The sequence below is a fragment of the Salarias fasciatus genome, chromosome 5 (genome assembly GCF_902148845.1).
Source record: "Salarias fasciatus chromosome 5, fSalaFa1.1, whole genome shotgun sequence".
Lineage (NCBI taxonomy): Eukaryota > Metazoa > Chordata > Actinopteri > Blenniiformes > Blenniidae > Salarias > Salarias fasciatus.
The window spans coordinates 33,149,440-33,165,393 of NC_043749.1; the positions used below are offsets into that span (position 1 = coordinate 33,149,440).

General features: G+C 46.8%; 1 protein-coding gene and 1 long non-coding RNA gene across 2 annotated transcripts in view; both read right to left on the minus strand.

The window, feature by feature from the left end:
• Positions 1-15,570, minus strand: part of LOC115388518 (heparan sulfate 2-O-sulfotransferase 1-like) — a gene marked incomplete at its 5' end in the record, with an annotated part of 183,075 nt that extends 167,505 nt beyond the window's left edge. Inside the window, 2 exons of the mRNA XM_030091679.1 lie at positions 14,852-15,078; positions 15,486-15,570. Of these exons, the coding sequence (XP_029947539.1) occupies positions 14,852-15,078; positions 15,486-15,570 (312 nt within the window). The remainder of the gene's footprint in view (positions 1-14,851; positions 15,079-15,485) is intronic.
• Positions 839-1,191, minus strand: LOC115388744 (uncharacterized). The gene is made up of 3 exons (XR_003931506.1): positions 1,146-1,191; positions 934-1,069; positions 839-858 (listed from the first exon to the last, which is right to left on the minus strand). It is a non-coding gene; the product is annotated as an uncharacterized LOC115388744 (long non-coding RNA).
• Positions 15,571-15,954: the final 384 nt, after the last annotated feature.

Here is a 15,954-nt window from a genome sequence, read left to right on the forward strand (position 1 = left end):
CTAAATGAATTATGAACTATATTCGTGACCGTGTCAACCCACTTGCCGAAATATTGATAATAGCGCAATTTAACCTGATACAATTCACACAAACAGCCTCTCATATGAGAGCTGAGACTCCGCTGATTACAACCATAGCACTCAAAGCCCTCTAAAACCACAGAATCCGCCACAAAATGCCACAGAACAGCCAACAGCAAGATCGCTTTTTCAAACTGCAGTAAAAAAAAAACAATCGCCTCTTACCTGGACATTTGGCCGGATGTCGTCCAAGTTATGCATTTATTGTCCATCGGGGTCGCTTAGCATAGCTACCTAGCATTCTCTGAGCAGCTGTGGAGCTGAGCGCCTGTATAACAGAGGAGGCTAGGGCCGAAGGAGGACGACCTCTGACCCCGTCAGCTCGGGGATCGGCTGAAGAACCAGCCTCAGTTCTTTTCTCTTCGTCGTCATGCAGCAGCATCAGCTTTACAGTGAAATCAGAGTGGAAATGTGTTTCTAGATTGAAGTCCAAAGAGGCTGGGCTGATCAGGAAAACAGAAGAGTCGGCATGTGGTCAAACTTTTCATGAGAAAAATATGAAGACAAGTGATAAAGAATTTTTCCAAACACATGGTTGACTTGGTTTGTCTTTATGAATCATTAAACAGAAGACAAAACAGCATTAAACAGATGAGCTGTCAGACTGTGGAACCCCCCCTGGTCTGATCAGGCTCTGAAAGTGAGAAGATATGAGAACAGTAAACAGGCTCAGATGTTTGCAGACATCTTGGCGGCGGCGAGCTTCAGGTCTGTGGAGTGAGCCTGGATGCGCTGGTGGAGCTTGTCCACGGCGGCGGACAGGGTGTTGTAGATGGCCTGGAGGGGACAGGAGGAAGGCGTCAGCGTGGGAACAGGAAGCGGCCTGCCGCTGCTGCGGGAGGCCGCCGGTACCTGGGCTTTCTCCGTCTCCTCGCCGCAGACGTCCCTCAGGCTCTTGATCTCGGCCCTCAGCTGCTGCGTCTGGCCGGAGATCTTCTGGATCTTGTCGGCCATCTCCTCGCGCCTCTGGTGGATGTGGGTGCACTGGCTGAAAGAGCGGCTCGGGTCAGCGGGGGCGTGAGCGCGGTGGACGGCGTGCGGCGCGGAGGAGCGCAGGCCCGTACCCGAGCACCTCCTTCACGTGCTGCTCCTTCACCTCCTTCTTCTGCCGCCAGATGTTCAGCTTCATGTCCAGAGCTCGCTTCAGCTGGCCCTCCTCCACACACAGGTTCTTCAGCTCCTTCTGCAGCTTCACACACACGCACGCACGCTCACACGCACGCACACACACACACACACACACACACACACACACACAACTGATAAACACAAGAAACTAATTTCCTTCAAAGAAAGCTGAGAAAAGAGCCACGCTCACACGCCTGCGTGTGTGTTTCAGTTTAACTATCCTTCCTAACCCTGTTGGAACCAGAGACCGGGAGACCATTTCCAGGACCAGGAGGTTGGTCCTGATCGCAATGAACACCTGGAGTAGGACGTGAATCTAGGATTTGTGGACCTGCGCTGACCCAAGAGGGGGTGGACAGAGGCATGTTGGGACGGACCGTTCCAAGTGACAGCCCGGACGACCCATGCTGTCTGACTGAAGGAGAAAGCAGCCAAGTGGTATCACATCTGTCACACTCGCCTCTCTAGGTTGAAGAGCTCCATACCTGGAGGAGAGGACACACCGGCCTCCTAACCTGAAGAGAGGACTGTGGGAAGTCAGTTGTCCACTGAGGCAGTTGAGTATCAACACTCATCACACCATTTTGTTTTAAACTGTTGCTTGTCTGAACATTGCTTTATTTATTAATTAATTGATGTACTTATTTATTTATGTACTTGGAGACATGCTTGCAGACCATGCAGAAATGTATGTTTTGCAGGAATGTTAATTTTGTGGTCCTAAAATCTGTTTTTGGCCAAGAGGGGGATTTGTGGGAAATCTTACATTTTATTTGAGTGCTTGCTTGCTTACATATAGTCTCGTGGAAATGGACTATAATATGAATGCATATAATGTGGCTTGTAAAACTGCTTGTGTAGCTTTAATCATAACCGGACGAGCCCCCAGAAACTGGGGACTGACTGAGCCACGAGGCTGGGAGTGAGGATGGCAAGGTCTGATGATCAAGGTTTTGTCCACTGTAGGGACGTTACTGTTGTGTTTCTGTGTGTTTGTCTGCTGTGTTGTCCCATGTTTGAGGAGGATGGTAACTGGAACGATTTCACAAAACACTGTGTTGCTTCCATCATCTCCAGCTGCAATCTGATGTCAACGTACATGCAGGCAGTATCAAAATAACATACTGTGTAGTGGAAGCCAAAATCACCTTTCACAGTAAATGTCTCTTCTTATATTAACTATGTTATAACATATAACTTATAACAATCATCGTGAATTTCTTAAAATGAAATTAAGCATATTTTAAAAATTGTTTTTATAATAACTACTATATCTAAGAAACTGTAAAAATGAATAAAAAATAATCTACAGTCAGGAAAATGGCTCCTGAAAAAGTTTTTTTTTTCTGTATTTTGTGCATTTTTTCCACGTTGTGTCATGAAAACTTAAGAAAAGAACTCCTCTTTGTCATGATGATATCTCTGTAATAAAAAGTTTTGTGTTCCGTTAAAAAGTTTTGAAGAGTTGAAACGTTTGGTGAAAAGAAAAGGTCAAATCAAAGTGTGAGATACGGGTCAGAGAGACCTCTCGTCTCATCACGGTCCCAGAGTAAGTTCTCCGGCCTCGTCTCACACCCGGTACAACAGCCCACCTGCCTGACGCACCAATCCCCAGCACCATCAGACAGGCTGTCCAGCAGCTAACGACAGCACCTCGTCCATCACGAGCACGAGCTGCGCCAAAGCTGGGGAACAATAGTCTGTCTCGGGGGGGAAGAAGGGAAAAGAAGGGGGAGAAAGGGGGAGACGGAAAAAAAGGAGAATAAAGGAGAATTGAGCACTTCTTTCAATTTTGCTTGTCTTTTTGCTGCTTTTATGATCTACTTGGAGCCGATTTCTTCCTGAAATTTCAAACATACAGGGAAAATCTGTCATTGACTGTGTGTTTGATGGGGAAGATGTGGCTCCGAAAGTCGCTGGTTTGAGCCCCGCTGATGACACAAATATGAGAACTACTTTTAAGCGGCTGTTGTCAAAGTGACGTGCTGCTGTTTTGCCCGGCCTCGACTCTCCGCTGCGGGTTCTTTGTCGCTTTGTTGCTTTTGCGCTCCGCTGTCGCTGCTTGCTGCTGTGCAGACCTGTCCTGTCGCGGCCTGTACTGCCTTCACCTCTCCCTGCGTTCAGTGTGGCCGCCATTAGGACGGCGCCTCGTCCAACCGCAGGGAGGGTTTGACTTCTGTTGGTCGCAGTCTCGTCGAAGGAGGGCTGCGCAGTTGGGACACTGTTTATCCCTCCCTCCATTGTGGGAAAACTGAAATTCATTTTTTTTTATAAATTGTAATATTTGTTTTGTTCTGTTCTCGGAGCTGGTGGTGGAGTCAAGTGGTGGTGGTGGTGGATTCCCCTGGTGGTGGTCGTCTCCGTTTAGTTTGTGGTGCACTTCCTTTTTTTGGTTTGTTGTGTTGAGTTTTTGTGTTTTCCCTGAGTTTAAGGTTTCTACCCCCTCTGGTTCTCCCCCTCCCCAGTCACGGTTAAGCCCCAGCTCCTAGTCCCCTTTTTCACTGTAAGTGTGTTTGTGTGTGTGCATGTGCGTGTGGGTGAGAGCAAGAGAAATAAGAAAACTTGCTTCACTATTTTAGCAATTCTTGGCCTTATTTTTAAAAATACTGTTGTAATAAAGAATTGTTTTAATTCAATTTCTTCTTGTAAATAAAACCTGTCCAAACTTAACCAACTGGTCTCCGCCTCTCAGTAAGGTTATGAATCTGTGTGCTTTGGCTTTAATTCTCTAGGTGCAATTCCTGGAGTGGCGTTGTTGGTTTTTTAGTTAATAGTGAGATTGATAAATTACAACACCGCTCCGCGCCACAATTGTAAAAAGGTCTGTCTGTTTTACTTTACTAAACAGATATTTATGTGAATAACAAACCAAAAGCACTGCTGCAAAAATAAAGGCCAGATTTATTGAAAAATACAAACATATTATTTGAGTATGACACAAAGAGCTAACTATGCACACCAAAGCATTTCCACACAATTATATACAACACTATAAAAAAATGATTAATAATAACTGAATAGCTGTGCTAAGAACATATAAAACTATTTACAACATTCAGAGTCCCAGACTCCATCACTCCTTGGTCCTCTTCTGCCGCATCTCTTGCATCCACTGGTCAAGTGGCACACCAGCATTCTGTGGGCAGTACACATGACCATAGTACTGGCTGTGCCCACTTTCCTTGGTGCGGGGCTGGTGACACTGGCCACATTTGTTTTTTTCAACCGTCCGTTTGTAAGCCCTGCGAGTGGGGGGAGGAGGAGGAAGAGGGCCAGCAGGTGCAATTGGTCCCGGCATATGGACTGGTGGAGCCCGGAATATAGAGGGGCTTGTGGAAAGTGTGGGATTGAAAACAACAGGTACAGGGATCAACATAGGCTGTGGTTGTTGTGGTGGTGGTGGTGGTGCTGCTGCTGCCTGCCTGGGAAAGATCTGCCTCTGAGCAGACAGCCTTGGGCGAACTGCTGGTGGAGCACTCACAGATGGCGATGCAGGGTGTCTTCTCTTGAGTACAGCCTGCCCTCCTGTGCTTTCGGGGAAGTTGTACAAAAGTTTTGGACCAGGATGTATTGGTGCAGCAGTGGCTCGTACCTGAGGTGGTAGCAGAGGCGTGGAAGCTACAGGAATTGGGGCAGGCAGATTGACCCCCTGCAGCAAAATTCTGCAGTCCTGTCGCTTTAGTCTTTTATTGTTCCCCTGCGTCAGAGTTGTTTGGTTGACTGCATACAGCTGAATGGTGGTATCCTGCATTACCATGCCGTTCCCAAGGACCAGCTGCCTAATTCTGTTGTCGTCCCTGAGAATCAAATGTCCACCTCGTGAGAGCATGTCCATCCTTTCTTGCGGGCTCGTGTGAATGTTGCAGAGCTTTATGAAGACTGATTCCACCAGGCAACAGTCTGGCCACTGGGCAGGAGATCCCGAGGAACCGAGGACACAGCGGGTCCTGCTCTCCACCCCTGGTGTAAATTCTGCTTTGGACCTGGGTTGTTTATACCGCCCGGTGGTCAGGCGCACTTGGTGCCGAGCGGCGTAGGCCACACGCTGCTGATCATGTGGCAGTAAATTTTGCCACAGAGCAATGATGGTGCTGGCCTGCTGATTAGAAAGGGTCTGTGCATTTTCAGTCCGCAGTGCCACCAAGTACTCTGCCAGGCTGTTCACTCGGTCCATCCCTGGAATATGATGCTCATCCTCAGCCTGACAATGTAACAGTAAATGAACAATTAAAAACAATCCTACTACAAGCAAAAACATAACATTTAAGTGCAATATAACCTGACATTACCTCCTGTTCAGGTGCTGCTGGGCTCATATCTGGTGGCCTGCAAGGAACATCAGCTGAAGCAGTGGAGACAGAGGTGGTGATGGTGGTGGGAAGAGGAGCAGCAGAGGCTTTGCTGGAGGTGGAACATGATGCACCAGTGGACTGTTACAGAAGATAAGATGACCATTAGTAATAGACCGTTGTAATAAAAAATATATGGTATCCAAGGATTAACAAGAACATCCCACCTGTCTGTGAGAGTGTGCCCGGCTCTTTGCAGATGGAGCAGAGGAAGCAGCAGGTGGAGCAGAGAGAGAGAGCAGCAGGTGGAGCAGAGAGAGAGAGCAGCAGGTGGAGCAGAGAGAGAGAGCAGCAGGTGGATCTGTGGCAACAGCAGTGGTGACAGTGGGAGGGAGAGGAGCAGAGTCTGAGCTGGTGGTACTCAAATCCACAGTCTGAAAAAGATTGTAACACAAAAAAATTTATACTCAACCAAAAATAAAACACGTTAAAAGTCATTTTAGAATATCATAAATAGCAGGTGTTCCAGATAAGACTATCACCAATACTCACAGCAACTGTAGAGGTCAGCAGAGCAGCTGGAAGGTGGGTGGGAGCAGGGAGGCATGGGGCAGACGAGATGGGATCAGATGCAGGAGGTTGGGGAAAGGTGGGGCTTTCCACAACACAGACTGGGGAGGTGATGGTTGGTGGTGGCTGAGAAGATGGGCTTGTGGTGTCCAAGGATCCTACGGTGGGGTCTACGTCTGCATCTTCAAAGCCTTCGTCTTCAAACTCCCCCTCTGTGCCAATGTCCTCCAGCAGCTGGTCGGTCTCCTCGGTGTCAGGCTCTGTGTTCTGCATGGCCCTTCCTGTCTGCCTGAACAGGTAATCGATACCTATCAGCTCTCCTGGGATAGAAAGTAGAAAAGAAAATTGATAAAAAAAACAATGGCAACTAATTAATCATGTTGTTCTTTATGTATTTAAGGGCACTTGAGGGGAAATTCTGAACTCACCCGTGTACACAGACGGAGGTTGGAAAGAAGGGACGAGTTTCCTTCCAAGCACCTTGGTACTGTAGGTGTTGACACAGGGAACAAGGTCACCTGAGCAGCTTCGCAGTGACGAGGTCTGGACTGCCAGAGAGGCAGCTTCTCTGTCCTGGTTCCGTCTGTTGAGGCCATCCAGGAGGTACAGCTGGAAATTCACACTGTTGGCACTCGTTCCTAAAAATACATTAAAACAAATAAACACTGGAAGCAGTTGATTTGTTTATTTATTTATTTATTTATTTATTTATTTATTTGAGTTTGCAATACAGATGCTGTGTCTCCATTGCAATAATGTAAAGCTTATCACATTTACCTTGCTGATGAATAAGGGATTAATACAAACCTGGAATGAACCTCTGTAGACGACAGTGGAAAGATTCCAGTGACGACGACCCCCTGGCACATCGGTATTTTGGGAGAATGATGCCCTCCTTGGTGGTGGTACTTCCAGTCTGGGTGTACAGGAGCACACCTGGTTGGTCCTGAATGCATTTTATGTGCCTTTTCTGGACTCTCCAAATGTTCTGCATCCTCTCCTGGTCTAAGAGAGGCACACCAAGAAGGTCTCTGCCCTTCACACCCATCAGCTCGTTAAGCAGCCCCTCAATCATGATGATGGTCTGTGGCTCTCCTCTTGTCCGTCTTCTGCAGTGCAGGGCCAGGTCCTCTTTGGTGATCTGCTGGTCCACCAATTTATCAGTGAGGAACACCTTCTCTCCTCAGCTGCTCCCTCTTGGCCCTCCGCAGCAAGGAAACATCACCGCTGTCCCACTCAAAGATGCAGCAGGACAGCTTGGCCATGAAGGTGGGGTACAGGGGATGTGCCTCATTTGTGCATCCAGATGCCAGCCGCCGCACGAAGTGGTAGATGTCAAGTTTTACAAGCACATCTGGCCACCCACCAAAGCTCTCTTTCAGCTTTGTCTGTTCTCCTTGCTGCGTGCAGCAGTCAGTGTCAACATAGAGGAGTGAGGAGGAGCCACTCCAGCATCACTGTAGCGCCGGATGAGCCCAGCAGCCATCATGTGGAGCCCAGGACCCTCCTGAGCAGTCAAGACACTGATGAGGATTTGGCCCACCTCATTACTCACTGATGAGAGCCACAGACCAGTCCCTCTGGCAACGCCAGACAGTTTTGTGGTGATCTATAATGACACAAAAGCCCACATACAGTGTTGTGATTTCAGATGGGACGAAGCACATTAGTATCACATTTCATCTTCATAAAAACCACAGCATTCAGAGTTCAGGTTGTGATGTAGTGTTGTCATATATGACTGAAAATAATAATTTCATATCGAAGGATGTCCATCGAAGTGATCTACCTTTTTGGTGGAGTCCATTTTCAGGATGGTGCCAAATGTGGACGTTATTGTGGTTTTAATGTGGTCCAGCCTGCTCAAAATGTCTGGCCCATACAGAGCCAACATCCAGCGGTGACTTGGTACTGCTACTGGCTCAGAGGCTCCTGGAATGTGACGGGGAGCAAGCTGGGCCGAGCTGCAAAGTCAGAGCATGCCCCAAGATATCGGCAGAGGCGCTTCAGCCACTCCTCGCTGTGGTTTTCTTTCAGCTGTTTAACCAAACGTGTGGGGCTGTTTCCCAGCGTCCTCTCCCTCAAAAACCTAATGACACGGATGTCACATGCAAATCTGTTAAAAGAAAGAGAAAGATAAACAAAAGAGACACACAGAATTAATAAACACAGCAAGTGATCAATCTGCTTTGATTCCAAACATTTATCAATCTGGTTTACTCACTTCTGCGTCAGGATCAGCCTGAACTCCAGCCTGTGAGCCATATCCAGCTGGTCAAGGATGGTCTTGCTGGAGGAGATGTCATTTGTTTTGCACCCAACTGAGTTGCATCTCAGAGTCTCTGTGATTAAAATGTAATAACTGTCAATATCCAAGACTTTGCGCGCTCTCTTGTGGACACCAGCACCTGTGAGCTGCTTTCTGCACACAGGGCAGTGCAGCCTCACTTTCCACAAGTGATGCGGCATCCACAGGAGGAGCTTGTGGGTGAAAAACCGCTCTGGAGTAGGAGCCTGATGGTAAATAAGAGCAGGCTCTGGTGGTGCGGACCACAACTCCAGGTCTACTCGCAGTCGCTGGTTTTTCCAGATGGCGGCTGAAATCCATCTCTGATCCTGAGCTGGTATCTTTTTTTTCATCTCCGCTGGCAGCCAGTAAAGCTCAGAACCTGGAGCTGTCTGTGCTTCTCCTGCTGGAGCGTGAACAGGGTCGGATGTGGAGAGCTCAGAGGGAGCAGTCGGAGGTGGAGCAGTCGGAGGTGGAGCAGTCGGAGGTGGAGCAGATGGGACACACGCAGAGGTCGTAGCAGAGGACAGTGGGATTGGAGGAGCTGAGGATGAGGCTGATGCTTCCTCATTGTTTCAAGACAGCAATGTAAAGACAAAATAATGAGGATGCCATTATTACTTGAAGTTTTGTAAAACATCAATGGAAAGAAAATAACTGGAGTGAAAACTTCCTCAGCGCTCTCTCAGTCGCTGGTGGGATGGAGGTGGCAGAGGGCCGCTTTGCCACAGGTGAGGGAGGAAGAGACAGAGGAGAGACCGTCTGAATAAATGTCCTGGGACTGCGGGCAGGTGACTGTGCTCTGCTTGTCGTGGCACTTGCAGGGGTGCTGGAGGACACAGAAGAGCTGGAGGCCTGATGAGAGAGGGAGAGAGAACAGCTAAAAACATCATCCATTGAAATGAGCCGGACAACACCGTGCTGCTGCTACATTACCTCGCTGACATGTTTTCTCGCCAAACTCAGGTTTGGTGTAAAGACAGCACCATGAGACGTGGCAAACCTTGACTTTGTAAACTGCAGAAAAAGTTTTGATAGTGTTTCCTTCAACATGTTTTCTCTAAATATTTTTGCAATTACCAACACCTGTAACATCATTAATATTTACCGATGCCAAAGTCAAAGGGGCTCTGGGAGCAGTCTGTCCAGATGCTGCTGCTGATGGACCTGGATGATCTGGAGCGCTGGGGGATGTGACCGGGACACTGCTGGAAGGCTGCAAGAGCACCGGGAAGGAAAAGGAATTCATTCATACACAATAAAACACCTGCACACATTCATTTCTCGAGATACCAACATACCTTATTTGCATGGAAACCGCAGCTACAAGTTTGCGTCTGGCCAAATAAAGACGATTGTCCCCTCCGCTGCATTGGGCATTTCTCAATCTACAATACAATCTGAATATATCTTAATGCCTCACACTTTTTTAAATGAAGTTTATTCTTAATAAGTGCACACTGAATGCTGATTATTATGTCCAACGTACCTTGACATAAAGATCATGCCACTTTTTCTGGCGAGGTGCTGGTAAGTCACATCACTTACTTAGGAATCCATATTTCTCCCAGGCTGTCAGAGTTGATGACTTTAAATTTCACTCCATTACTCAAAACAATAAACGATGATCTCCAACGATGGATGAACATACCACTATCACTATTAGGCAGAATAGCAACAATAAAGATGACAATCCTCCCCAAAATTAACTATCTCCTTTCAGTGATCCCCGCTCACCCACCTCTCATCTGGTTTCACTCTCTTGATTCATCCATCAATAAATTGTATTGGAAAAATAAACCCCCAAGAATAAAACTGACCACATTTCAGAAAACAAAAACATTAGGCGGACTCAATGCACCACATTTTCACCACTATTCACGAGCAAATCAACTTCAGTATATCTACAAATGGACCCACCCCACTCAGTCAGACAACACTTGGTTAGACATAGAACAGACAGTTAGTAATGAAATACATTGAGCAGATTTACCATTTCTCATTCAGTCTATCAAAAAACACCCCTGTTTCAAAAACCCCACAATATCATCGGCTCTGACAGCCTGGTGGAAATTACACAGCATCACTGACTCCACTCTGGCACCCTCACTCTTCACCCCCATCTGGCACAACCCGGACTTCACCAGCAATAAACAACCATTACACTTAAGCTCCTGGGCAGATAAAGGGATCACTCACCTCAAACACATCTTCAACAATAACACCCTGGTCCCATTCCCGCTTCTGGTCCAGAAGTTCGGCATCAGGAGCCAACAGTTTTTTACTATACCTACAGGTTTCATCATCCATCCAATCAGCAATGAAAAACAGAAACATTGAAAAAACAGAACACAAATTGCACTTTTTGCCTGCAAGCTCAATTTACTTGGCGACAATACTTCAACCAATCAGCGCTTCAAAACAAAAAACGCTGGCTAGCTTTAGCTCTTTTGCTCGAGCTTCTCTTCACCCAAACACACACGAAAACGTCTTTTCCTGTTAGAAACTCACCAAGCGCAGACCCTTCAGACTCTTGCTCTTGCTTCATTGTTGCTTTCATCCGTAATCCCAGTTACAAATGATGACCGAGGGCCTGCGGGAGGGGGGCTCAGGGGAGCCATCTTCTCCGTGCCACGTCAACATGGGAAACAGAGCGTTTTCACGGGTAGGGGAGGGGCTGCCTCTCTGAGCAGCACAGCAACGAGCAAAGCTCAAACAGGCAGGCATGAAGGAACAAGAAAAAACGCTTTGGGGGTGTTTTTGGTGAGTACATAACGATATAACAAGGTTAAAACATCGAAAAAGTGAATTTTGCATGATACAGCCCCATTTAAAGCTAGAACAAAATAGTCCAAAATGTGGGAACATTTGCTTGTAACAAGCAAAGAAACGTTGTGGTGTAAGAAATGTTGACTCAAAATAAGTGTTGTGCTTTCTTGATGAAGCTGACTTGAAGAATGTTTTAGTTAATTCCAGATTTTCGATGAGTGAAAAAAACAACACAACAGAGCCCGGACGCGAACCCACGAGCTCTCGGGTGAGAGGCGTACGCTCTACCACTAGACTATTACTCCAGACGGTAAAAGGGGACGGTTAAGAAGAGGGTACATCAGAAATCCATTGTAATCTATGCTTCACATGTGTTCCAGCACCTGAAACTCCACAGTGGTGTGAGTGAACAACGCCACACCACCTCCACTCTTCTTTTGTCTGTGTCTGTCAAGCATTTCATCCCCTTCAATGCCAAAATCACTTCTCCACAGCACTGTTTGACCAACTTTCTGATGTTGCTCTGAAATTCAAATGGCATTTGAAGTGACCTACAAACAACATGGTGTTTTCAAAGTTGGTGTAAGGGCCTCAGATATTGAGGTGGATCATTGATCATCTGTTACATTAACAGCAATCCTCATTTGTACAGTTTGGACTGTGTGAGTTTCAATCAATTCACACGTCTTCCCTTTTCCCACAAGGGGGCGCCACCAGACCACAAGTCACGCTGATCTGAGACCGGGGGAGAGCTGTGTTTATTCTCCACATGGAAAGAGGGAAGTCTCCCAGTCACCCGAAAGCATTTCTACATTTCTCATATTTGGTCAGAAGAAAGCACAATGTGCTGCTTTGTGTGTGTGTGTGTGTGTGTGTGTGTGTGTGTGTGTGTGTGTGTGTGTGTGTGTGTGTGTGTGTGTGTGTGTGTGTGTGTGTGTGTGTGTGTGTGTGCGTGTGCGTGTGTGCGTGTGTGTGTGTGGACAACCAATGGAGAACGTTTTGCAATAAATGAGGTGAAAAACATTTGTTCGTCTGCATCAATTTCAAGTTCTTGGCCAAGAGTCACAGACTCTCCTTCCTTCATCTTCAAGTCACACATCACAGAGCTGCACTGACGTATTTGTTGAAAAACCATCCTTGACCAGAAAGCACAACACTTATTTTGAGTCAACATTTCTTACACCACAACGTTTCTTTGCTTGTTACAAGCAAATGTTCCCACATTTTGGACTATTTTTTTCGAGCTTTAAATGGGGCTGTATCATGCAAAATTCACTTTTTCTATGTTTTAACCTTGTTATATAGTTATGTACTCACCAAAAACCCCCCCAAAGCGTTTTTTCTTTTTCCTTCATGCCTGCCTGTTTGAGCTTTGCTCGTTGCTGTGCTGCTCAGAGAGGCAGCCCCTCCCCTACCCGTGAAAACGCTCTGTTTCCCATGTTGACGTGGCACGGAGAAGATGGCTCCCCTGAGCCCCCCTCCCGCAGGCCCTCGGTCATCATTTGTAACTGGGATTACGGATGAAAGCAACGATGAAGCAAGAGCAAGAGTCTGAAGGGTCTGCGCTTGGTGAGTTTCTAACAGGAAAAGACGTTTTTGTGTGTCTTTGGGTGAAGAGAAGCTCGAGCTAAAGAGCTAAAGCTAGCCAGCGTTTTTGTTTTGAAGCGCTGATTGGTTGAAGTATTGTCGCCAAGTAAATTGAGCTTGCAGGCAAAAAATGCTATTTGTAATGAATGAATGAATTGAATGAAGGTTTGAATTGAAAAAGGGTATATCCCTAACCAAGTGTGAGATGCAGCGGAGTTGCCTGCCCTCCCAATCCCCTCTCTTGCAACTCCGCCCTCGTCTTCACACCTGTTCAACAGACCGCCTGACTGACGCCCCACAATGAGGGCGAACAGCTGTACAGAACGTGCGATTCACGAGCCCCCGCTCGAGCAAAGCACAATCTTCCAGGCAGAACTGCTGAACAAATAATGAAATGCCGCGAACACTATTTCAATTGCATATAATGGAGATGAGTGTGACTCCTGGTGCGACCACATGACAAGTTTGTCAAAACCCCACCAACCGAGTCCTGCCAGGTCGCCGACAGCATTGTGACATCGATTTCACATGGTCTGGCACACCTGCTCTGGTTGCTGCCACAATACCAGCGATTGTTTTCCACTTGTTCAGGTGCATGACGGGAAATTGTGACGTCAGAGAAAGCTGATTGGACGATTGAAAAAACTCACTTCCTGCTCTTCGCCCCGCACCTTCTATTGTGTTTCTATAGTTTTTTTAAACAAACAAACAATGAGAAATCGCTCTCCGTGCTTCAGTGTTTTCTTTGGTGTATCCATTGTTCTGCTGCCGTTCTCTCAGTCATGTACCACTAGGTGGCGCCTGGGAGTGAAGCCCTCGAGTTTGTGTTACGAGCCTGTCAGGCTTCCGTAAGCTGGAGTTTCCAGAGTTTTCAACCAGCCCTTGTGTTTTTCTGAGTTAGCATTTGTACTTTTGTATTTTGCAAGTGAAATATTGTCAGTTTAATTTGTTCGGGAAGAAGGTGGAGAAGAGGGGTAGATGGAAAAAAAGGAGAATTGAGAGCTTCTTTCAGTTTTGCTTTCCTCAGCTATATCCTAGCTATTTAAAGTGCTGTTTTTGTTGTAATTGTTATCACAGCCACGTGAGTATTGTTTAATTATGCAATGTGCCAATTCACTTCAAGCAGTTTATATATATAAAACTGAGAAATTTCATTGAAAATCTTTTATTAATTTGCAGTGTCACTGCAGTAAAGTCACCCCCCCCCCCAAAAAAAAAAGAACAAACACTGAGCACCATTAAAGGCATAATATACATACGATATAATAGAATTGGTTCTTTTTAAACGTATGTACTTACAAATAATAATGACAGTAACTGAAAACATATTAGTAATAGCTATTTCTTAATGAGGTATAAACTCTGGCTGGACTTTTTGGTGCAATGTGTGCATTTATTCCTCTGTTAATGGCAGATGGCTTCCAAACAGAAGAAGCACAGAGCCATGGGGGAGGAGGAGTGGGTTTCTCGCCTGCGAAGGTTCCCTGCTTCCAGCGTTTGGCCCTCTGAGGCAGGAAACAGAGCAGCACCACGCCAGAAAAAGTGGCATGATCTTTATGTGAAGGTAAAGTTGGACAGAATAATTAGTATTCAGTGTGCACATATTAAGAATAAACTTTATTAAAATAAAGTGTGAGGCATTATAAGATAGATTGAGAAATGCCCGGTGCAGCTGAGGGGACAATCATCTTTGTTTGGCCAGATGCAAACATGTAGCTGCGGTTTCCATGCAACAAAGGTATTGTTAGTATCTCATGAAATGAATGTGTGCAGGTGTTTTATTGCGTATGAATGAATTCCTTTTCCTTCCCGGTGCTCTTGCAGCCTTCCAGCAGTGTCCCGGTCACATCCCCCAGCGCTCCAGATCATCCAGGTCCATCAGCAGCAGCATCTGGACAGACTGCTCCCAGAGCCCCTTTGACTTTGGCATCGGTAAATATTAATGATATTACAGATGTTGGTAATGTTAAAACTGATTACCGTTGCTGTATGAAAGAGGGAACAGGAAACAGCACAGCGGCGTGCAGCCACGCCAGAGAATGTGTTATTGAACCCTTTGTCTCTGCTGCATCAGAAGCACCAGGCTGAATGGAAACCAGCTGGTGTGGGAGCTGGAGTCCTACTTGTCCTGCTCGCTCACCTGGTCCTGCAGAGAGAGGACAGGGTTGTTTGGGGAGATGTTGACGTGCAGGACGTGGAACTGGTTTTTCCTGCAGAGGTCGTAGGCGATGTTGGTGAAGGACGTGCTGGCCGTCTGGGGCACTCTGTTGTAAATGATGACCGTGTTGTCTCCTCTGGCCGGCGGCGGCTGGTCCTCACCGAAACGCCGCTCAGTCTCAGCCACCTCTGGCTTGAGGAGGACGCTCTCTGAGAGGGACGGAGAGCAGGACATGTGAGGACTCCTCAGAGACTGATGGCAGACACCATTATATTCTTGAAGAAAGTTGTGACTAGCGTTTTGAAATGGTAACAAATTTAGCAGGAAGGTTATTATTAATGAAGCGCCTCCCCCTATATCACTGCTGGCCAGTTAGCTGTTAATCATGTCAGTAAAAAGTTGAATTGACGTTTGTCTCATGGTACATGGCAGAAGCAGACCCCCCTGGGAGATGTCTGCCTGGATCTACTGAGAAGCTCCCGGGAGGCCCAGAATCAGACTCCTCGCTGCGATCAGGTGTGGTGAAGCAGGACCGAAGTTCTCCAGACCGAACACCAGCCGCTGTGTTTCTGCGACGCCTCTCAGAACGACTGCTCCACGGCCGGGAGCGTCTCACCGAGCTTCGCTCTCCACTCGTCCAGTTTCTGGATCTGCTTCTCGATCAGCATCACGGACACCCCGAACACCAGGACCGCCAGGAGGAGCAGAAGAAAACAACATCAACCAGCATGTTACACCAACGCTGTTTGTGTCCATATGGGAAGAGCACCTGAGGCCCAGTCTGCATGTCCGCCCGCGGACAATCAATCTCTGAAGTCCTGCATGGAGATTTATTATTATGAGAATAAAGTCAGAATTCTGAGTAACCTGTGGCAATCAATACTGGTACAGTAGAAAGGTCAAACTTTGTGAAATAGAACCAAGTTTATGAGGGTAACACATGATGGAATTACTTACTGCTTCAAAGGCCTGACATCTGAAAAGGCCACAAACTGAAAAACAAAAACTACCCAGTCATACTTGATTCATTCCCATTGGGAAATTGCTTTTTTCACATTGACCCATCCAGGATTCTAGGGTCACAG